We start from the raw sequence: 25,281 nt of genomic DNA, 5'->3' as shown, positions 1-25,281 counted from the left end.
TCCATACCCTGCTAATGTGCGTTTCAAATAAAACAACTTCTTTTAATGAAATACCATTAAAAATTCAAAATCTGGGATATGCTATTCTTCTAGATGAAGATTTCAATTATTCTCAGGAAATTTTTAATGATTTAGTTAAAAATGTTGAAAATAAGTCATTCTTACTGTTTCCAAGATTTCTAAGTTATTATTTTGAAAAGAAATTTAGTAAGGATGATATTTCTGCAATAAACCAAGGTGAATCTTTTCAAATGCACAGCTTAACTGCTGAAACTTTTACAAGAATGTCAACACCTTGCAAAACACAAGCAGAGGTGCCTGAGCAGAATTTAGCAGCAAACACTGCTCCTCAGGTATCTGCTGCTGAGCCCACTGCTCAAGGTGATCAAAGCAGCAGAACAACTGCTTTGAAACCCACACCTTCAATCCACAAAAAAGCCAAAACAAAAGAAAATCCAAACCCCCCCCCCCCCAAACCTATCAAAAAGGCAACTCTAGAGGATGAGATACAAGAGCAACTGCATGTGACAACACAAAAGTCACAACAAACCACTGCTGCTACTTCCTCATAGCAGTTGGTAGAAATATCTCAACCCATGGCTGAAACTCCTCCTGCTTCTTCTCAAAAAGAACAGGTTGTACAAATAGGGACACCACAATATGATGCTCTGGAATCACTTGTTTCCATCATCCACAGCCCAATGCCCGGGCAAATTCTCTTTCTACACCCAACCTCACATCCACAATTCCACCAAATACAAAGATTTTGTTGGATGCAATTGAGTTGAACCATGCACAAACCAGTCCTTCTCAATCACCTGTCAATAAGAATATGCCTCAACAACAGACTGGGCCTGATGTATCAATCTTTGCTAACCCACCAACACAACCTGAGGAGGTTACACCCCTTGAGTTACAAGTAACTCTTGGTGGTAATCCAAGTGAAGCAGCCACTACAAGTGTTGAACCCACTAGTTTACACTTGGACAGTGGTTACATCAACAAGACTTCCTTGGAGGCAATTCCATCTATAACACCTCTGATAACCACTGGTGAGTTTATTTTAACCACTGGTTCTATCAAAAGGTTATCAAGTGCTGAAGGAAGAAGTCCCCAGTACCAAGAAAAAGGGGCATCAGTGGATAATGCTTGGAGTACACTCCTTGCATCAACCACTGTTACAACCACTGCCAGTGGGAAATCAGATTATCCCATTACGTTGGGTGATGGTTTAAAGTACCTAGAATTGATGGACAGAGTTGAAAAACTGGATACCTCTGTTGCAGAAATCAAAGAAATGCTGCATCACTTGTTGACAGTTCAAATGGTACAACCCACTGTTGTTCCACCTCAAGCACCTGCTGCAGATGAGATATGGAACTTATTTCAACCTTTTCTTCAACAACAACAAATGGCTGATCAGCGACATGCAATACATGTACAAGAGCTGAGAACGATAATGGAGTCTAGGTTCAAGAACACACAAGCAGATATCAAGGCTATCAAGGCCCATCTCTTGCAGACCACTGGCACTGCTCCTCCCACTGTTCTTTTCATTGATCAATTACCTCCAGATAATGCCAAAAAGGGGGAGAAAATTCAGGAGTGGAAAAAGAAGGGTATAGATGATGGTTTGTATGTTGAACCAGAAAAGGATGCTATGACCAGAAACATACCCTTGCCAGATGGTAGTAAAAAGGTTGATGTTACCAAAATGCACTTAATGAAGCTGTAGCAAGTGTAAAAGGGACCTAGCGGCAAAGGATATGTCAAGGTGGAATGAGGAGAAAAGAGCTTTCATGGAGCTGAATGCGCAGGGTTGTTCTGAATCAGAGGATGTTCAAAATCCTGTGTTAAAAAGAAATCCCACTAGAAAAGTGAGGGAACCCAAATCCATACCATCCAGACCCACAAAGCATACTCCAAAACCACCATCCAAAAGCCCCCAACATCAAACTTCCACCCAAGCAGTTGTTGTAACATCTGCTGTGTCAACAGCTGCTAACACCTCAGTGGTTTCATCAACTGTCAGCCAAACACCTGCCATCACTTCAACACACACCACTACCACTGCCTTACCACCATCACCACCAAAAATCACTTCACCTCCAAAAACAGCCACCCCATCATCACCTCCTGCCAAAAAGCAGAAGACATCAGATGTTACAACATCTGCTGTAATGACAATAGTGGTTGAGACACCAGTTGTTTCAACAACTGTTAGTCAATCACAAACCACTGCCGCCAAAATCACTACCACTGCTCCACTTAAAACATCATCAACCTCTCCTCAACCAAAAAGGAGAAGGTTAATCTTGAAAGATGATGACATTTCACCACCACCAACATCTTCAAAACCTCTATCACTTGTCACAATTCCAAATCCCATTCCTCTCTCTTCAGCTCAAATTCAAAAGCCATTACCTCTTGCAGGTGTTCAATTTCCTCTGGAACTCATAGCAATTAGAGAAGAAATCAAATCTTTCTATTATGAGGATGACCCTGCTAAAAGGAGTTTGCCATCAGTTGAAGGATATCCCAGGCCTAACAATACTGAAGAATATTTGAAAGTCAAGGCTAAGCAAGCAGAGGATATCTCAAAAACAAATACACAAGGGAAATCTGATAGAGAAATTCAACAGAACTATCAGTTTCTACTTACACAAGTCAGTGCTTTGGAGCGATTTGCTAAAAATGTATGTCAACAATTTTCAGAAAGGGCAGATGAGACCTTGAGAAAAGACTACATTGATAACATCATGACTTACAAGAAATACAAAGGAGAGAAGTACATGTATAAAGACTGGACCATTCCTGAGCTTGAAAGTGAAGCAGCCAGGATTCAAGAAATGATCAAAAATAAGGTCAAACATACTCCTCCTGAAAAATTCAAAAAGTATGTATCTGACAAGGCTTTAGAGTTGAAGAGAATGAAAGAGGAGCTGATAGCAGCTGACTATGGGTCAAAGAATTCTGTGTCAAAATGGGGAGAAGACAGGGTCAGGGCCACCTACAAAAGGTTGGAGGAACTAAGAAAGAAGGATCCAAAAGTTCCACAAAAGCCTGACTATTCCAAAGCAGAGGTCTCAACAAGACCACCAAAGCTGCAAGTCAAAAGAGTCACTGCTCCAGCTGGTGCTGCCATCTACAAAAGAAGGGATCAAAATCAGCTGGGTACTGAATCAATTCAAGAGTTAATGGCTGGATATGACTTTGTGAAAGAGGGCATAAAGAGAATGATTGAAGAAACTCTTGAGCTGAATCAACCTGCAAGTACTGCTCAGTCAGTAATGAATAGGTCTGCATCACCAAACACCTCCTCCAATAAAAATCTCCCAAGAAACCCACCAGACTCAAAAGTACTAAAGTGGAAAACTGACAAACAGCCCCACGTACTGCCAGTGATCAAGTCTAGTGGAGAAGTGAAGAAAATATCAAGGGAACAAGCTCTTGGCCCGAGTCTTGAAGATTTGCAGGATCTCCTTGATCTTCCACTTAGCAGGGATGATGATGACACAGATGCCTTAGCCTTTGAACTTCAACTCAAAGGGCAAATAAGGGAACTGTTGATGAGGCAATAAAGATCTTCCAATAATGAAGAGTTTTGGCATTATGTGTTCCAGGGGGGGATTGTTGGGATTGAACCCTATCAGAGGAACATATAATTAAAGCCAAAACTGGATCAGGGTAGTGGATCCAGAATAAGCAGAAGTTATGCTTCAAATCTCTCCCCTTGAAAGTGGTTTCAACATCTGCTGACCTCCAAACTACTGATCTCTACTAAACTGCTGATCTACAACTGCTGCCCAAGACAAAGGCTGATGATAGACTAAAACTCTGCTGTTCAATCTGCTGCTATAAGTCAAGTTCTGCTGGATATGTAAAGCACTGCTGGGTTCAAATCAGTGGAAGGATGCAGCAGTCGTTTTGTTCACTTTATGAATTGTATTGTAATAACAGTTGTTAGCATAGCAGTGTTTGTATAGGTCAAATGTTAGAGTTTGTTAGGAGGTTAGATGTCACTTTCATAGTGACGTCAGCAAAGATGCTCAGTGGTTTGTTCTGTGCCTATAAATAGAACAGTGCAATGTACTGTTCTATTAGTTCTTTACCATCTTCTTCCTGCACGAACAAATTACTGAGCTCGGGCTGAGGGGGAGTTTGTAAGCATACATGCAAGTGTAATCAAAGTTTGAAATAAATTTAAGCATTTGGTTCTCTGTTGAAAATGTATGTTTGAAAGCATTTCTCCTGTTTGATTGTGAAAAGTTTGTTTCCTTATAATTTCTGCTGCGCTACTATTTAATTGTTCATCTTAACTCAAACATAAATCACAATCAATCCAAACTCAGATCCTAACATAAGTTAGAGATCGGATGAAAATGAAAACAAAAATGAAACCTCATGGATCTAGATACAAAAAGTTCCATTACTGAAGTGGCGAAAGTGACCTAAACTCATGGACTATTTTGGCATTTTACTCTATATATAATAACGTTATGTATATTTTACCAACAATCTTGTTTATATACTAATTAATGGCTATATAAGTTTCTCCTTAATAATTTTTATATTAAAATACTAATCAAAATTACAAGCCTAACAAAATTATAAATAGGCCCTAAATTTCATTTTGATTTGGGTCCCAAAAATTTGTTGATAGACTCACTGCAGGATAACACTGTAGCTATAAACTTTGTTTCAGTACACTAGTTCTAAAGGTGGAGGGAGTGGTCAATCAATGGTGAGTGTTTAAACTATTTTGACTAACCAATAATGTCAAGTCCCAACTCCACTCCCCATTTTACACATGAAGAGTGGTAAAGAATTTAAAAAAAAATGTAATTGGTTGAAAGGGGTTGGGACCCACCATTCACCGTCTCTCTCCCACCTCTCCCTCTTCTTCACCGAGTCGGTGAATACTCACCGCTATTCTCTCTCCCCGCTCACCGATTGAAGGCCGGCAACCACTCACCGTGCGGTAAAACCCCTCCCCGATTGAGTTCCCCGCATGCACTCCGTCCCCCTAAGTGTAATTCCCGTTTGAACATATTGCAACTCAAATCATCTTTAAACATTTATATGGTTTTTAACTTAAAACAATTTTATTCCCAAAAAGGCAACAAAACAATTATTACACGTGCACATTAACACAAGACACACTCAAGCATGTAAAAGTTGATTTCTTGAAACAGCAACAAAATAAAAGCCTGTTCATGGCTTCTTTGTACCAGCAGAGGCAAGTTCAACAGAAATTATGAATGTAGACTTTGTGGCTTCCCTCAGATATTGCACATCTCCACTCATGAGCTTCAACAGATTTCTGCTAACCACAAAGCTTATTCCTTCCTCAGTTGCATCCACACTGTTTCCAAACATCTGCTTTAACAACTCCTCCGGCACACCACCTCCGGTGTGTGTTATCCTACAAAAACACGTGTTTTCAAATAAATACATGTGGTTAAGGAGCTTGGCTTAAGAAACACCACTAACACACTATCCAGACACCACTGACATGTCATACGGCCCATATGACATCATATGTGTCCTATGACACGCAAAAATGATGATGTGGGTTGGATGACAGGTGAAAAATGGTCATATAGGTTGTATGAGGGCCCATATGAGGTGGTGTTCATCAAATCATACAGCTCGTATGATATGTTTGACGACTATTTTTCGCCCTATCGTATGGCCTTTATGACATCATATGGCCCGTGTTTTGTGATTGGCCATCCGGTGTACAGATTTGTGGGTGGTGTCTGTTTAGTATCACCTTAACTAAGGCAGGAGTCGACTGAAACAAACCTATGTTCGAGTCAAGAATATACATACCTGAGTTCCAAATTCACAAGCTGAACCAACTTGTCCAACTGATCTTTGGTCAAATTAGCTGCGATTACAATGACACCACCAGGTGGCGTGCAAGAGACCGATAGAGACAAGAAATCCGCAAGAACTTGCTGAAGCCGTACACTATCACCGTATAGCTTCTCCGACAACGTATGTTCTGCTATGTTGTTCACTACTTGAATGCCCATTATGTTGCTCTTTGACATAACTTGACTTAGCGAGGCACCCAAGATTTGCTGGAGGTTAAACTCTGTCATTTCAAGATCCAAACACCTGCCAAAAAATTTCATAAAAATCCATACTTCAACAAAAGTTATATATTCAAGTAATGACATCATTTATAACGAATCATACCCATCAACGATGCTATCTAGATCAGTGTCGTCGAGTACTTTATTTAGCTGTTTTTGACACAAGGCACTGGTGTGAAGAAGCTCCTTCTGTTCATCTCCCAGATCGGTCCCCTCCAACATTTTTCTTGAGAATATAATCCCCGAAAGCGGGTTTCTTATCTGTCTACGTACGTAGGCTAAAGCTTTAAGCCGTTTGGCTGCAATTTGCTCAGAAATTCTCTGAAAATGGATAGCTTGTTGAAGATCTTTACTAGCCAACTGCAAGAAGCAGAAAAGCCCAGTAACTGTTCCTTCATTGTCCACTCTTTTACTAGCACATAGCATGCAATCAACATACTTTCCATTTTTACCAAAAAACCCGAATGAAATCTTTTCGGCTTCGTCACTAGTCATAGCTTTGTTAAGAACAATGCTAAGGTTAATGAACGCCTCTTGATTACCGAGCCGACAGCAGGCTCCATGTGTCCCGAAAACCTCACCCAAAAGCATCTTATCTATGACTTGTTCTCTGGACACTCCAGATACCTCAGTCATGGCTTGGTTCCACTCAGAGCACCAACCGAATTCATCGGTTCCAAAGATCGGGGGAATCAGTGGATTCGGGTTGTGCACAATAGCTTTGTAATCGCCTTCTATTCGAGTAAACTTGTCCATTATGGTCTTTTGGTGAGTTATATCTTGTGCGATACAACATACGCCTACAACGTTTTCCTGTACGTCTCTGCTTGCACATGCATTAACCACTAGCGTGATTGGTTTAGAGCCTTCCATTGATCCATGTCTTTTGATTTCAAACTGGACACCAGTCTCCTCTTTTCCTAATTATGTAAAAAACACAATAAACATGACATATATATATATATATATATATGCACATACACTTTGGAGAGGTGGAAATCAAGGACTTCTAACTGAGGTTGATGAGTTAAACCCATTGATAAAAATGTTGTGTTCAGGTTGATATTTTAACCTGCTATAAACGGGTCATGCTCGGATTTAACTTGTCTAACCCATCTAATTAAAAGGGTCCATCTGTCAACCTTTTTGTAATAATAATTTGAAAATAAAAATATATATATAGATGCGTATTTTATAATTTCAACCTGCTAATCTGACCCGTTTACAACTTGAACACAACTCATTTGCAACCTGCTAACCCATTTTGACTCGTATAGACGAATGGGTTACATGATTTTAACTGTGTTCACATTTTGGCTAGGTTGACCACCCAACATTTTTCCTCCATATTTTTAAAATACATAATTCATGTGCTAATTATTATTAAAAAATATATATAAGAATAACACTTGAATTGTTTATATCAAATAACTTAAATTGTTGTATGCATTAAAAATAGAGTTTGTGCACTTCCAAATTTTTATGACGACCTGTTCATTAGTTAAGGGGTCGCAACTGACCCCTAACTCTTGATTTTAAGAAAGATGATACCTTCCAATGCAAGATTGAGCATCTTTTGAACCGTGTCAACCGAAGAATCTTCAACAAGTGTTAGCAAATGGGTACCAATAGCTTCTTCCACGGTCAAACCGGTCAACTCAGCTATTTTCGTGTTCCAACCATTGATCAAACCATCAACATCAACTGCAAGTATAGGAACCGAAGCGGTTTCAATCAACCTAACCATCTCACCTATAACAGCTTCCAACTCTTGTATCCCATCAAGTTTAAGCTCATTAAACCCGGCCTGAATCACATTCGAGTTCAGATCGCCCGCTTCACTCTCTTTCAATGCGTTTCGCAGTATGATCTGCAACGAGTGGATCGCGTCCATCTCAAAATCCTTCCATGGGAAACTCCTCCTTTTCACAACTTCCAAAAACGCTTTAAAAGACGACCTCGGGTGCATCCGTTTACCGTCATCCTTTTCCCCTTTTTCGTGTTTCGCACCACCCCATTTAATCTCGCTAGCCGTACTAGATCTAAACCAAAATAGAATATCTTTATCGGTTAACCTAACCGACGCCATCCCACAAACCACATCACCGAGAGCCAGAGCCCCAGGGTAGCCCGCATCATATAAACTATCAGTACTCAATCCTGTTGAATCAATATGGTGTTCATAGAGCCACGAGACTATATCATGAATCTGCTTCTCGGTCGGGCTAACACCCATCCTGTACACTTTATTTTTGTACAGTAGAGCCGCCCCGTCACACTTCACGAGGTCCATGACATTCGGGCTTTGTGACACTATGCCTAAAGGCGCATCCCGCAACAACAAATCACATAAAAGTGTTTGTGTTCTTAAGATGTTCTTTTCGAGAATCTGGTTTTCCAATTCCAGTTCTTTGTTGATGTGAATAGCGAAAACTTGCGCTAAAAACTCGCACGCATACCGCAGTGGAAACGGGACGAATCGTGGAGTCGTGTTATGACACACTACTAATCCCCAAAGCTTCTTCCTCTTCTGTGGATCAGATGTTTCCGCTTCTTCATCCATATCATTGATCACAACTGCCATCACTAAAGAGGCTATGGAGGTCATGTTTTCCATATACTGCAGATGACAACTATGCGGGGCCCGGAGGGTTGACCCGCATAGCGTTAAGTCAAACTGTAGTTTCTTATCTTGAACAACTAGAACGTTTTTAGCGCGACAGTCGCAGATCATTCGGACCTTGTTTTTCATGAACAAGAACCTTGCAGCCTGTGGGATGTCGGTGGCGGGGTAATGCAACCCAAGGTAGGGATCGAGCCCTGGTTTAGTGATCTCGGCGATCACCTCACCGTGATCATCATCATGAAACTTATAAGCCATGACCCGGTCATAACCCGTGAGCTCGAAAACCTCTTGGACCATTGTGTCACACAGCTGGTCAATGCTGCCACTAGGCAAAGATTGCAGCCTAGCTATGGCTTTGGCTGCGTGCTTGTATGACTGTAGCGCACCAGCAGCGGTCATCGGGACTTCATTAGGCATAACGGGCTCGAAATCAATGATTAAACTACCCGTGACCCGATGAATAATGGCATAAAATGGCTTCCCGGATGTTTTACAATGGACCAAAATGGGATTTAGCAATGAAACCTCCCCAAATCCTAAGGATTTAAACAGAGCAGTCGCGCTAGGACCTGCAAATAATGTTCTAACATCGGTACCAATACCCAGAACTGGATTTTCCCCGACCGTGGGGACCGCGTGGCTCACCATTGTCAGCATTTCGGGGGCGTTTTCGCTATAGGCGTTTACTTTAAAAGTTTTATCATCTAGTGCTAACAAGCATCCAAAAGGTTGGATGAACTTACCCTTTTGAATGGTACGGAGATACGCGGTGGTTACCTTATCGGAACGAGGCGGTTCAGCACCAACCACGGTGCTGCTAACATTGACCGAGCTCGAGTAATCAAACGAGTCCCCGGATTCCTCGAAATCGGCATGGAGTCTTGCATCTACTGTGGTCTGTTGGATGATTCTAGCACTGTGTTTTGATCTAGCAGAATTGCTTGAAGACATAGTGATCAGATCTGAACACAAAACAAAAAGAATTTAATTAAAATGATCACACATTTTATAAAGTTACAAAATCTGAAAAGACCACCACTAAAAAGCAGTAATCAATGGTCATATTGCAATATTTGACTGAGAATCCAATGAAAAAGATGACCACCATAAACAAAACCAATCACAGCCCCAATATCATCATTCTGAAAACAAAAGTTGATGTTCTGTTGGGTATATTTTTGTAAAAACAAATGGCCCACATAATCATTTCAATCTCAAACTCAAAAATTCAAAAGCAGAGAGTGTACTGAGAGTCAACTGACAGTAAATTACTGTAGAACAGTCACATGAACAAGAAATAAATAAATCAAAAGCACCCACAACACTGCAAGATACAGATTACGTCCTATAAATTTTACTGAATGTATAGGGGTATACAGGGATACGTTTAGCCTCACCCGTGGCTGACTAAACATAGTACCCCTGTTGAATAAAACTAAAGAGATGTGTAGGTTAATAAAACCCATGTATATCTACCTGCTGAAAACTGCAAACGGGATCTAACAAGTTAGAAGATTGAAGCTTGTTCCGATCATTGACTTGAATAGTTTGGAAGATGAAAGGGAAGTTGCAGATTTTCACCTACAATTTCTGCTTGAATGATGGGTACCTGTGTGTGTGTATATATATATATTATTTGTATTTGGAGTAAGTGGAGAGAGACCCACTTGACACAAAGTAGCAAAGATTGGCGGTTTGCTTCTAAATATGGAAAATGATGGCAGTTGATAGCTAAAAATCATGGAAACATACTCTACGAGATTATGTTCTTGGCCCATGTGGCTATTTAAATTATTGATTTATATAAAATAAAATGAGAAAAAGAAGTTTAAGAAATTTAATTTATTTCCTTCTTAAATTTATTTTAACTAGGTTGCGACGAATTTCTTTTGTTATTTAGTCTGTGTTTACATGTGTTTTGAAATCACTACAAGCGTGTTGCGAACAAAACTGCTGACAAAAATAAAAAGAAAATGTAGAAAAAAACACTAAAAGATAACCGAAAGAAAATCAACCAAAAAAGTTGTATGTTAACGATGTTGTTCGTATGAAACCTGTAGTCAGAGATGAGCAAATTGTTCTACGTACCGGTACCAAATTTGCCGAACCGAAAGATCTTAAGTACCAATTCGGTACCGACTTTTGGCGTTCCTGGTACCGGTTCACTACCGTTTTTTACCTTCATATACCGGTACCGTAACCGGTATTTTCGGTATCAGTACCGATTCTATTTCGGTTGGCACCAAGCTCATCTCTACCCCTGAAACTAAAAAAGAAAAAATTAAAAGTTGAAGAAAATCAACAATAAAAAGTTGTACGATACCGTTGTTCGTACGGTAACCGTGATCAGGGATAAGCAAATGGTACCGGGTAGCCACACTGAGTTTTCCGAACCAAAAGATTTCCAATATCAATTCGGCACCAACTTTTGGCGTTTTCTGTATTAGTGCCGGTTTTTACTTTCATGTATTGATACCGAACAGGACCGTACCGGTATTTTCGATATCAGTACTGGTTCGATACCGGTTGACACCAAGCTTATCCCAACCTCTGATATTAAAAAATGGATTAAAGTTAAAAAAATAAAGAAAATAACTATTATTATAATATTAACATAATAAAAGTATTTAAAAAACTATATATTATTGTAATATTAAAATCACTATTTATTTCAATTTCTTTATTAATATATAGTAAAGTAATAATAATATATAGTAATAATAATAATAGATTAATTTTGAATATCAGGTAACAAATATGCTTTTTAAGGATAAATTTTAAGAATTATAGTTTTGTTTAAAATAATCATGCAACTAGTATCGGATGAATACAAATCTGATTAAAGGAAATATTGATACAATATCGTGATACACCAAATATTTAAAAATCGTAGAGTAAATTGTTATTTTAGTCTCTGAGTTTTGTCTAAAATTGTCATTTTAGTCCAAATAGTTTTTTTTTGCCTCTGGGTCCCTGACTTTTCTCTTTTGTTGCCATTTTGATCACATATACTAACGCTATCCAAAAACTCCATCTTTAACCAGGGGTATTTTGAAGATTTTCATTTTAAATGTTTTCAATTGCCATTTTGATCCAATTCCAAAAAATCAAAAAAATTCCAAAAAATTCCAAAAAATTCCAAAAAATTCTAAAAAATTCTAAAAAATCATAAAAATTCTAAAAAATCCAAAAAATCCATTTCAAACCCGAACCGTTTCGAGCTGAACCGTTTCGACCCGTACCGTTTCGACCCGAATCGTTTCGAGCTGAACCGTTTCGACCCGAACCGTTTCGACCCGAACCGTTTCGAGCTGAACCGTTTCGACGCGAACCGTTTCGACCCGTACCGTTACGACCCGAACCGTTTCGAGCTGAACCGTTTCGACCCGTACCGTTTCGACCCGAACCGTTTTGACCCGTACCGTTTCGACCTGTACCGTTTCGAGCTGAACCGTTTCGACGCAAACCATTTCGAGCTGAACCGTTTCGAACTGAACCGTTTTGAGCCGAACCGTTCGCGTCGTAACGGTACGGGTCGAAACGGTTCGCGTCGAAACGGTTTAGCTCGAAACGGTTTGGGTCGAAACGGTACGGGTCGAAACGGTTCGCGTCGAAACAGTTCAGCTCGAAACGGTTCGCGCCGAAACGGATTTTTTGTATTTTTTTTAGAATTTTTATGATTTTTTAGAATTTTTTGGAATTTTTTTGATTTTTTGGAATTGGATCAAAATGGCAATTGAAAACATTTAAAATGAAAATCCCCAAAATACCCTTGGTTAAAGATGGAGTTTTTGGATGGAGTTAGTGTATGTGATCAAAATGGCAACAAAAGGGAAAAGTCAGGGACCCAGAAGCAAAAAAAAAAAAAACTATTTGGGCTAAAATGGCAAATTTGGACAAAACTCAGGGACTAAATGACAATTTACTCAAAATCGTATTATGACAGATCAAATGGTTAAAATTGTATCTAATATCAAGAGATAATTGAAACTGAGGGTTTTTATTTTCTGATGGTCAATACAAATAGAATAATCCTTTATATACAAGTTACATGACCCTAAATAAGGAAAAAGGTTTATGAATGGAAATCGTATAATGCTCCTAAGAAACAGGGATATGATGTGATTGACCACCAATCTTGCTGATCCCTATACCAAAAAAAATATTTTCTTTGCTTTAAGACATCCCCTCAAGTTGAATGGTGGGATTTCCAAAATTCAACTTGTCAAGACGCTTGTATAGGACCTTTTGATTGACTGCTTTTGTTAAGATATTAGCAAGTTGGTCTTCTGACCGAACGAATGGGAGAGTTATGATCTCAGCTTCCATTTTTTCTTTGACGAAGTGTCGTTCTACTTCAATATGTTTTGTTGAATAATGTTGAACTGGATTTTTTGAAATTTGAATGGCTGCTTTATTATCACTCATCACCCTGCTAGCCTTTAGCGGTGGGTATCTTATCTCAGTTAGGAGCTTTCGTATCCATAATACTTCAGTTAACCCCTTGCTATCCCCCTTAACTCAGCTTCAGCACTAGAAAGGGCCACCACCGTTTGTTTTTTGCTTCTCCAAGTAACGAGATTTCCACCAACTAAGGTAAAGTAACTTGAGGTAGATCTTCGGCTGCCTTTATCTCCTACCCAGTCTGCATCGGTGTATACTTGAGTCTCGAGATGCCCATTTGGTATAAACAAGACTCCATGACCACTCATCCCCTTGAGGTATCTTATAATTCGTAAGACAACATCCATATGAGCACTTTGGGGTTGATGCATAAACTGGCTAATGACTCCTATAGCATATGCTATATCAGGTCGCGTGTGTGAGAGGTATATTAATTTTCCCACCATTCGTTGGTATCTCTCTTTGTCGGCTAGCTCCGTTTTTTCCTCCATATAAAGCTTCTGATTTTCAATCATTGGAGTATCCGCTGGTTTGCAATCAAGCATACCGATTTCCGTTCGTAAATCAAGAATGTACTTCTTTTGACACATAAAGATCCCTTGCTTTGATCTTAGAACTTCAATCCCAAGGAAGTATTTCAGTCGACCCAAGTCTTTCATTTCGAATTTTGTGAAAAGACTCTGTTTTAGTTTGGTGATTTCTGTGACAACTAGCATTTTTCATGTATTTCCATACGATGTGAATAGTAATTTGTAATTTATGGTTGTGCATGTTAGACTTATGATATGAATGATTTCATGATTACTTTCAAAAGACTCACAAATACATTACATGATGCATGATACTTATGTTGTTAAATGCAACCCGGAACAGTTCAATTAGTGCACAGACGAAACTAGCACACTTATCAGATAAACTATTAGTACTGACAGGAGTTCAGTACTCAGACAGACATCATGTTAGGACACAAATTGAGTCCCAGAACCAAAGTTTACACTAGAACTCTATGTAGGAAAGTAAGGGTTATGAAACTGCCTTTCGAGTGACGAATAAACACTAAAATGTACCCGAAACACACTCTAAATGCAGAATTCTGCAAAATTCAGCAAAAATCAGCAATTAAACATCAAAATACTATGCAGAAATAAGGTTTAGACGTCCAGAATAACTTGTATAGTGTCGAGAATGAAAACTATCATGAAAGGTACCTCATAACTCACAAAACTGCGCAATTTAGCACCTTAACGAACCGATAACCGAACGAACAACCGGACACTACCCGAAACACCAAAACTAGAAGCATTGTTTTAACATCATAAGACTAGTTGTTAACACTAAACACCTTATTGCACATCAAAAATCCCTAAACACCCTAAACCCCTAACTAAACATTTGAAGTGTAACTAGATAATCAAACTAACTTAAAAATCCAACTAGTTACCCCCCCCCCCCATTTGAAAACTGGCCCAAGCGGCCCCACCCCACCGTTTCTTGAATATTATAATTGAGATTGTTGTAAAGATATTAGACACATAACCCTTTGTATAAAGAAATGTTGGAAGAAGTTTATAAAAACCATTAGTCATTACTCATTATCATCAACATCAAAATTTCAAACCACAAACCTCCTCCCTCTCCCTCAAAAGCTACGGCCAAACACTCTCATCCCCACATCCATTTTTCTAGTCCATTTCAACCTAATCCAAGGGTGTTTTAAGGAGAATCAAGCATACTTAGGAAGGTTGCAAGCAAGAGGAGTTGAAGGACCACCTTGATGTCACACCCTGACTTTTGCAGAAGCGTATGATGTGTGACTTGTTTAATACCGTTGCATTCAATTATAATAAACAACTATATGATCAAAACGATGTTCATCCATTCATTAAGTTTAAAGTATTACAAGCACCATTTATTTAAGTCTTAAACACAACCTTCGACTAAGTTACAAATCGACGAAAGTGGATGACATCTAAACTTGGAATTTACTTCTAGAAATAAAACCAGCGCCCAAGATCCAACTTGTTACCTGAAATACATGTAATTTTGGAAAACATCAACAAAAGTTGAGCTAGTTCATGCGTTTTGTATGAGTACTGAAAACCTTGTAAACCTTTGAGAAACTCCTTTGAAAACGGATATGAAAAGCATTTATGAACAAATCAAATTAAAGTTTTGCAAGGACATTAAAACTTGTGAAGACATAGGGAGCACTCGAAATGAGTAGGCTTATACCCTCGTCGATTCCCTCGACTATGTCGAATTCCCCTTCGACTATGTCAATTTACCTTGACCATGTCAATTCACCTTGACTATTGTCGATTTACCTCGACTGGGACACCGAAGCACTCAAGTGGTCACATAAGTACCATGAGTGGGGTTCGGCCATACCCGTTAGATCTAACCTTCGTCCCTAATTAAGAACTAATGGCATTTCAAATTCAATCTATGCTCACATGATCTAATAGTCCATTTCTTAGTCAATTCATACCGTTGAAACATTCGTAACATGTATTCCACCCCCGAGAGTTATAAAACCGAAAACAGTTAAAATAAAAGGGGGACATGAACTCACGGTTTCGCGTTCTTCAATCCGACGTAACTCACACTGCTACTAGTGTGCACGACTACCTACAACGTACTATGGTCTATTAGACGAGCGGGTCGTGCCTTGACTTAGTATTAATGTCTTTGAGTTACGTTTCTTCGTGTCTTTGATATTATTCCAAGTTATAATTATTTGTTAAAATAATAAATATCTTGACTTAAATTATATTTATTAAATTTTAGAATAATTGTTAAAACAATTATTTTAACTTAATACTTCCAAGTATTTATACTTGTATATCCTTCCCAAGGATGGGTGTATTTGTAATTGTATTCTTATACTTGTATATTTTTGCCACGTATTAGGGTCATATTCCGGTGTGTATTTATACGTATGAGAATACGTATTTTTATTGTATTCATTAAGTATTCTTTTACTTAATTTTGTATTAATTTTTCCGAAATATTATCTTTAATAAAAGTCCACCAATATATATTTCCAAAAATATATATTGTAATAAATATTACTTAGAAAAATTATTTATAATTTTTCTTTTGGCAAAAATATTTGTATTTTCTTCATAAGTTCCAAAGATAATATATTTTCATGTCTAACTTGGAAAATATATATATAAACCCATTTTTCTCCAAAAATGATATATTTCATATTTATTCGAGAAAATATATATTTCATCTCAAAATATTGCATTTCGTGTTTGTGTAAGAAAATATATATTTCTTAAAAATAGTATATTTTCTAAAAATTTCAAGAAAAATATATATTCATTCTTGCCAAAAATTCTATATTTTTTCCTTTGTCAAAACACGATATATTCTTTTAGTAATTTGTAAAAATTCATATTTTCATTTCCTTGGTGTCCAAAATATTATTTATAAAAATATACTTGTGGATTAAATCCCGGAATATTTTTGTAGGTTACATTCCTTGTTTGGTTTCCACCAATATTTTGTGTACAACTTGTGTATTTAATTCCTGGAATTTTGGTAATATTTTGGATTGTAATTCTTGGTATTTTGATGTGTTATATTATTTCATGTCCTAAAATAATATAACTAATACACAAAATATACAAATAATTACACACATGGTGTCTTCTAAATATATATTTCCTCAATACATATTTAGTCACTTTTATTTATAAAAACCAACCTCCAATATTTATACTTTTTTAACCAAAAATTATGGCAAAGTTTTTGTAACTATTTATGGTTTAAAATACACTTGTAAATACTTGTTTAGAAATATTTTTCTAAGTGTTTAAATTTTTAGAAAATTTTGCCATAGTTTCCCCTAAAAATGGAGGTTTCCATGCTTTTAAGCTTATCATTTTCTTTTATAAAAATCATCACAATCAATCCACAATCAACAATAAACAACTTTTACTTACCAATTTTGCCAAAATCATGTATAATCTGCTACTTCATGAACTTGAATATTTGTAAAAATTTGTAGTAACTTACTAGTATTCTTAGTAAGCCTTGTTATCCTTTAAAGTGTGATTAATTCTTTAAAAACTTCATTTTTGAAGAATATGGATCTTTACAACTTGTCATCATCATTTCTAAAAATGTTTCTTTATGAATTCTTTTTGTTACACAAGTGTTTCTACACTTGTTTAACCACCAAAAATAAGGTTTGTTTATGTAAGAACCAAGATTTAATAAAACTTATATTTTTAACTTGGTTTCTTTAGAAATCATCCATAAATCTTTAGATCTACAAGTGTTACTACTCACTTTGATCATTATTTTTCAAGAAATCAATGTATCTTTTCAAGTTCATGATCTTTGTGTGGATGATCCATCATCCTTCAACATTTCTACTTTCTCATCTTGCTAGATTATGTTTTTAATCATGATCTAGCAAGATCATATGATGATCTACATCATATACATGAATAAACAACAATCATCAAGCAAATTAACGCATAAACAACTTAGTTTCTTCATTAGTCATGCTTATGTTCAAGTTTACTTCTTATGTATCTTAGTGTTCTTCAAAGTTATGAGTATGATTCTTCTTTTAACCACTTAAAATAGAAGTAAACTAGCAAGATCGAGGTTCTTACCACTAGCACAAGGCTAGGGATGATCAAGTGAAGAAATGAGGTGGATAAAAGCACTAGAGAGAGGTCCTTCAAGTTTCGTTGCTTGCAAGCTTCTTAGATATGCTCATTACACCTTAGTATATGCTTAGAACACTTGGGAATGGATTGAAAAATGGATGATGATGTAGGGGTGTTTGGACCGTGAACTATGGAGGGGATGGAGGAGGTTTTGTGAGCTTGAATGGTAAAATGAGAAGTCTTGTGTTCTTTATAATATCATCCATCATGTCCATAATCTTTTAGATTTTATGCTTAGAATATTCCAAGCATATTTAATAAAATAATTAAAAGAATTCTTTTCTTATGTGGGACCCATGTCCCCTAACCGGTTGTTAGTTACTTGATTTAGTTGGAAAGTAATGGTGCTAGTTAGGTATTTTAGGTATTTAATGTTTATGAGATGCAATATGATGTTCGGTGACCATAACTAGCTTCGTAACACTAAAACAATGCTCCTAGTAAGAATTTGATGTTTCGGGTAATGTTCGGTTGTTCGGTTCGTTACAGTTCGTTAAAGTGCTAAACTGCGCAGTTTAGTGTTCTTTATGTTGTATTTTATGACAGTTTCGGTTCTCGACACTTAGGAAAGTATTCTGGACCATTAAACCACTTTTCTGCATTATATTTAGATGTTAAATTGCTGAAAATTGCTGAATTTGTTTATTTACTGCAGAATTCTGCAGTTTTAGTGTGTTTCTGGCACTTTCCGGCACCTATGTCATCACTAGTAAGGCAGTTTTGTAACCCCTACATTCCTACACTCTATACTAGTGTAATACTTGGTCCTGGGGCTTATTTTGTGTCTTAACATCATGTCTGTCTAAGTACTGAACTCCCGTTAGTGCTTCTCGTTTGTCTGATAACTGTGCCAATTCTGTTCTGTGCATTAATAGAACTATATCGTGTTGCATGTAGTAATGATAAAAGTCTTGCAACATGAAATGCCATTGTATGTATATAACAGAAATCAGAAATTCATTCGTCTTAAAAACTAGATCATGCACAGTCATTAAAGCACAGATTACTGTCTAATTATTGTACGGAATGTATGGAAAAGTGCCAGTTGTCACACTTGAGGAGCTATTAACCACCAGTTTTCTTCTTCATCTTGCATCTTTTTCATCCCTAGCCTTTGTGCTAGTAGTAAGTCTTCTTGATCATGTTTTTACATCTTATATTAGTGGTTAAAGTAGACATGTAACTAAAAATCTAAAGATCACACCAAAACAAGAAGATGAACATAAGAATAAAACTCAAAATCATAAAGATCTAAGTTGTTTAGTGTATGTGATGAACTTGTTCGTTAATTTCTTGAGTGTATTGTGTAGATCACCACATAAAAGCTTGCTAGATGGTGATTTAAAACATGATCTAGCAAGTATGAGGATGGATCTTGAAATATCCATGTTAATCATCCTTTATGTTAAGTATGAACTTGAAAATGAACATGATTTTGTGAATAATGATGTTCCTACAAGTTGTAAGTTTTAAAAGTGAAAGATTTCAAAGATAAAAGTTTCAAGAAAAACAAAGTTTACTTCAAGAGTTACATGATTTGGTTTTTAAAGGAAAGTGAACATGTTTTAAGTGTAAGAATAGAACACTTGAAGTATTTAAGCTATGAAAAATTCAAGAAATGAATTTTGTAAAAATGAGTTACAAGTTGTGAAGATGAAAATTTTGTAAAAATGATTTTTATGAAGTAAAAGTCATGTTTTTGTTGTTAATAAATCATGTTAAACACCATGTTAAAATACTACAAGATTTTATAAAACTTCAAGTTCATACCTTCATGTAGAAATGTATGTTAGGCATAAGGTAAGTGTAGGAATGTTGTTGATGAGTTTTTGAAAAAGAAAATGATATGCTATAAGTATGGAAACCTCCATTTTCAAAGGAAACTATGGCAAAATTTTTGTAGACATTCAACACTTAGAAAAATATGTTTAAACAAGGGTTTACAAGTGATTTTGGATCATGGTTTTAAATATAAAAATTTGCCATAATTTTTTTTTATAAAAATTACAAGTATTGGAGGTTGATTTTCAAGAATAAAAATGACTAAGTATATATTTAGGAAAATATATATTTAGAAGTCACAAAAATTATGTGCTACATGTATATTACTTGTATTAGTTATACTAAAAATTAGGAACTTGAAAAATAATATACCACACCAAAAATACTAAAAATTGTAATTTGAAGAACTACAAAAATCACAAGAAAATAAACATATAACTTACACACAAATATTGGACGATTCGGACAATGGACACTTTGGATTATATATATAAATATTCTGGAAATTTAATTCTTATCTTGACAAATTTGGTAAACGGTATTTTCGAAACCGAACAAACGACAAAGTATGAATTTTTACAATTATTACAAGAATATATCATATTTTTTCAAATTTGAAAATATATTATTTTTGGAGTGGATGAAATATATATTTTCATAAACAACTCAAAAACATATTATTTTGTTGAAAACTAAAGATATATATTTTTCTAACTTTAGTCTTAAAAATATATTTTAAGAATATAAAGTTGGTGATTTTTAAATTGTGCAAAAACAATATTCCGGAAAATTATACATAAATTAAGTATAGAATACTTAATAAATACAAGAAAATACGTATTTCTATATGTATAAATACATACCGACATACACTACCAACACTTGGTAAAATACCCATATACAAGTATTATGCACAAATATGGAACTACAAAGTAACATACACATAATACAAGTATCCCTATACTTGAAAATACGTATATGAGAACCGTATGACAAAACAAATTAAAAATATATAATTTTTAACAATACCCCGAATAATTGTATGAAAAATAATTTAAGTTAAGATATCCTACGCCACCACACATATTAATGTCCTTGCAAAACATTAATGATCTGTTCATAGACGCTTTACATACCGGTTATCAAAAGAATTCTATCAACTATTTACAAGTTTATTCGAGCTCACATAAAACGCATGAACTCGTTCAACGTTTGTTGATTGTTTTCAAATTACATGTATTTCAGGAATCTAGATGGATCTTCGGCGTTAGAAATGTTTTCAAGAAGTGAATTACAAGATCAGATGTTATCCACTTTTGAAGGGTTTAATTTGTATATCTTATCCTGGATAAGATATATGAAGCAAAGCCTTGGTTAACTAGTCTTTTGTTAGAACAGTCCATTCATGGAACTTGTTATCTTTTGATGGTTTGTAACTTAACTTGAAGTGATGTTGGTTGAAACTTAAACAACTTATGTTTGTAATATTTTTAAAACATATGAATGGATGAACATCATTTCAGTCATATAGTTGTTTATTATAGTCGAATGCAATGAGAACTGATTAAGTCACACGTACACGCTTCCGCAAAAGTCAGGGTGTGACAGGTTGGTATCAGAGCTTCGATTGTAGTGAACTAGGATTCCTTCTCGAGTCTAGACTACAATCAATAGGATTCTCTCACGAAAACATTTTTACAACCAACAAAATACTTTTCATTGCATTTACGAAAACGCCAAGATCCATGGAACAAACATTTTTCAAATGAATGAAAAACAAGCAAGGACATTAGTTGATGGTATAGTCTATATGGGGTAGACTTGCCAAACTAGAAATGATCCACAGTAGGAACAACGTGAATACATGTGATATGATGCCTTTATTTGCCTGTATATACTAAGTAGTATTATTATTCATTGATATATATGTATATATGTGCTCGAATTGTTTTGACAGGATACCATGTCATCTTCCGAGAGTAGTGGTCTGTCAGACGAGCATGATCCCATGGCTATTGCGTCCGACGACGAGATTGCACCAGCTCCGGAGATCTTCATTTCCGACCCGGAGACCGATCCTAATGTGACAACTCGTATTTCCAAACCGACCTCTGTACTTTGATGTAACGTTACGTGCCTAAGTGATACTTTGATTTAATGAATGTTATGTTATTATGTGCATCATGTATGTATGTATGTGAATGTTACACGAACCGAACCGCACAACATGTATCAATCGCACAAGGCCATTGGGCCGGATTGACTGTGACCGAACTCTTAAGGGCGGCCCATGCATGGGTTCGGCCCACCCACCTTATACACAACACCTAGGGTATTGTAACCATTCCACACTTTTCATCCTCACACACTCAAACCCTACTTGATCTCTCTTCTCTCACGAAACTGACGGCAAGCATACCCTCCTCACCGAAGCTTTCTTGTAATCGGATCACCCTCTATCTTTCGGTTAGTGTCTTGTTTTATGATTTCGTGTTGATTGATGTTACGATTCCATGTTAGAATGTATTTATAATGATAAGCTAGAACCGATTGATGATGCTTGTTAAACTATTTGTTATCGTTCATGTTGTATGAAAACTAAATGGATACATGTAATCGGTTCATACGTGTGCTTTGAAATATGCTCTTTGGATGTTATTCTATAGATCCGAATTGTAGTATTGATCGGCTAGGGGGTCATTATGTTTAATCTGATTGAATGATTATTAAGTTGTGTTCTTGGACTAAGATTAGAGTTCGTATGAATTACATGTCACAAAGCTTGTTTGAATCGATTAGTTATTGTTCATGCTGCTATCATATTAGGGTTCATATGAAACTGTGATGGAATGGCTTGTTTGATCGATAATATGCTAGATGAATGATTGGAAACTTGTTAATTGATTGTTATGATAAGTTTGGAAACTTGGATAAGAGTAACCGATCTGCATGAAATCAGGAAATCTGTTACAATTTGATAGTCTCGACACGGTTGCGAGTCGAGACCGTGTGATCTTCACCTGAGCATGATAACCCGAGACCGGCGTTGCGAGTCCAGTTGCGACTCGAGACCAAACAGTCTCGACTGGACCATGACAAACCGAGACCCGCCCTGTTGTGACTCGAGATCTCATTCGTTGCGACTCGAGATCTCGACACCAGCATAACTCGAGACCGATAGTCTCGACTCGAGACTGACTATGTTGCTATTGGACTTTTACTGTTCCAAGCCCAACTGTTTGGGCCGAATACTTAGAAATTGTTATCTGATCTTTATTGGACTGTTTAATCTTATTGGGCCGAGAAGAATATTGGATTGTTTTGGGCCGGGTATAATTGGGCTTAGATTTTAGAACGCACAAGTATGATTATGTTGTGCTCTTGACTGTTAACGTGCAATACGTGGTTGCTATGATTAATACGTGCATTACTTGAAGTCAAAACCTGACTTGTGTGGTAACCCTGTTAGGACGTGGTTGACCACTCATAGTTCAAGAAACCCTTTTTGTGTATCTGCCGAGCAAACCAAGGTGAGTTCACACAGCCAAGGCATGGGATTCCCGGGTTGGGAATTGGGTTGGAATGTTTGATATGGAATGATTACTCGTACTTACGCAATCACTAGACTATAGACCATCGTCCTCAGGATAGTCAGGACACTTACGTAAAACCTACGTAAACTAGTATCTACCATTGTCTCTCGGGTCGGGAGGACACTTACGTAAAACCTACGTAACCTAATACCCACTACTGTCTTCCGGGTCAGAAGGACACTTACGTAAATCCTACGTAAACCCCACGCGTACCACTGTCCTCAGGGAAGGGCACTCACGTAAATCCTACGTGACCTTGTACGTATTCTTGTTCTCGGTTTAAGAAGAACACATGGTTGCAAATAGTCTAGTAAGTACCATATTGGGAAGCCCCCATTAGTAAAGATAAACGTGGGAATCCCCCACTAGTAATACATATATAAGCATGGGAAACCCCCACCATTAGTACATACATGCATGGGAAGCCCCCAACTAGATGAACATATTCATTACTATTACGAACTTATTTTCTGTGAACTCGCTCAACTAGTTGTTGACTCTCTGCTGCATGCCTTGCAGGACCTTAGGTACTTATGGAGCTTGCACAAGGAGGAGCAGGTCATTGTGGGCATGGATCATGAATGCTTAATAAAACACATATGACATTTCATACATTATTATTTATGTTGGGTTTACTTACATGCTTCCGCTACTTAAACAAAGTTTGGTTTTGAACATCAATCATGTCGGGATGAATTACATTATCTACTTTTATTATTAAATGCTATGTTCGATATGATTGGTGGCTTGATCCTGGTCATGTCACGCTCCCTAGGGGTGATACTCCGCGTGTGGGATTTTGGGGGTGTGACAGATTGGTATCAGAGCCATTGGTTATAGAGAACTTGGTTTTAATATGGGAAAAGGTTTTTATTAAAACCAGACTATAACCAGAACAGTGCTCTCAATGATCCACAACGACGCTTCGCTCCACGTGCAAGACTCAACATCCTAGGTAATAAGGTTTATGTTTATTACCTGCTTGCTAGATCTATATAGAACTTTGCTCGTAGTATGCTAGATTTCATTGCTTGCTATACGTCGTTACATGAGAATACCTACGTGCTTACGCTTTTCTGTCATCGCCCTACTCGCGAAACATTCTCACTTACGCTACTTTTACAATGAAGATCATGTCTGGACGAATTAACATGACTCAAGCCCAGCTAGAGGCTCTCGTTCAAGCTCAAGTTGCTGCGGCACTTGCAACCGCACAAGCAGGAGGTATATCCTGTGGTTATAGCACACACTAGGATCTTTAGATCCTACACTCTTAAGATAGCTCTCGTATTTAACTTCGTCCTATTCATACACAATAGGTCAACACGCGCAGCAGCCTGTCTGCACTTTTAAGAACTTCATGGACTGTCGTCCAAGTACCTTCAGTGGCACAGAAGGAGCAGTGGGACTACTCCATTGGTTTGAAAAGCTCGAGTCGGTATTTGAGATGTGTGAATGCCCTGAGGCTCGCAGGGTCAAGTACGCCACTGGCACGTTGGAAGGGATTGCACTAACTTGGTGGAACGCCCAAGTTCAGATCTTAGGGTTGGCAGCTGCTAACGCCACACCCTGGAACGACTTCAAGGAACTCATTAAGAGGGAATACTGCACGCATGACGACATCCACAAGTTGGAGAACGAGCTTTATCACTTGAAAATGACGGGGTTAGAGATTGAAGCTTACACGAAGCGGTCGAACGAACTGGCCATCTTGTGCCCAACCATGGTAGACCCTCCGATCAAGCGCATTGAGTTGTACCTCAAGGGTCTAGCCTCAGAAATTCAGAGCCATGTTACATCGGCTAACCTTGACAACATTCAAGATATTCAGCGTCTTGCTCATCGCCTCACGGATCAGGCGGTGGAACAGAACAAGTTGCCCAAACGCATCAGTGCTACCACTTCAGCCGCTACTCCCACTACACCCAGTGACAACAAAAGAAAGTGGGATGGGGATTCTAGCAGAGGTTCAGCAACAGTTCAATCCCAAGCTCAGCAACAGAAGACTGACCACTACCAGAGTCCTAGTCAGCAATCTTCTGGTGGTCATAGACAGAGAAGGTATCAAGGGTTTCACCCCA

The 25,281-nt window shown here is 37.4% G+C and overlaps 2 protein-coding genes across 2 annotated transcripts; both read right to left on the bottom strand.

Annotated features, from left to right (window-relative positions):
• Nucleotides 1–5,064: 5,064 nt before the first annotated feature.
• On the bottom strand, nt 5,065–10,503 carry LOC118491371 (phytochrome A1-like). The gene is made up of 5 exons (XM_035989109.1): nt 10,207–10,503; nt 7,656–9,692; nt 6,208–7,024; nt 5,836–6,126; nt 5,065–5,425 (listed from the first exon to the last, which is right to left on the bottom strand). The coding sequence occupies exons 2-5, from the start codon at nt 9,679–9,681 to the stop codon at nt 5,215–5,217; spliced, it is 3,345 nt and encodes a 1,114-aa protein (XP_035845002.1). The 5' UTR covers nt 9,682–9,692; nt 10,207–10,503; the 3' UTR covers nt 5,065–5,214.
• Nucleotides 10,504–13,226: 2,723 nt separating this feature from the next.
• On the bottom strand, nt 13,227–13,793 carry LOC118491530 (uncharacterized mitochondrial protein AtMg00810-like). The gene has a single exon (XM_035989382.1). The coding sequence runs from the start codon at nt 13,791–13,793 to the stop codon at nt 13,227–13,229; it is 567 nt and encodes a 188-aa protein (XP_035845275.1).
• Nucleotides 13,794–25,281: the final 11,488 nt, after the last annotated feature.

The sequence above is a fragment of the Helianthus annuus genome, chromosome 4, assembly GCF_002127325.2.
Source record: "Helianthus annuus cultivar XRQ/B chromosome 4, HanXRQr2.0-SUNRISE, whole genome shotgun sequence".
In the NCBI taxonomy this organism is placed as follows: Eukaryota; Viridiplantae; Streptophyta; class Magnoliopsida; order Asterales; family Asteraceae; genus Helianthus; species Helianthus annuus.
This window is presented reverse-complemented; position numbering and strand designations above follow the sequence as displayed.

What these genes read in the sequence shown, in the direction of transcription:
- LOC118491371 (XM_035989109.1), bottom strand. Translation starts at nt 9,681, where the DNA reads ATGTCTTCAAGCAATTCTGCTAGATCAAAACACAGTGCTAGAATCATC. An exon ending in GCTCAATCTTGCATTGGAAG is followed by an intron (nt 7,025 to 7,655) that starts GTATCATCTTTC and finishes TTACATAATTAG; the next exon opens with GAAAAGAGGAGACTGGTGTC. An exon ending in CTTGTGAATTTGGAACTCAG is followed by an intron (nt 5,426 to 5,835) that starts GTATGTATATTC and finishes GTGTTTTTGTAG; the next exon opens with GATAACACACACCGGAGGTG.
- LOC118491530 (XM_035989382.1), bottom strand. Translation starts at nt 13,793, where the DNA reads ATGAAAGACTTGGGTCGACTGAAATACTTCCTTGGGATTGAAGTTCTA.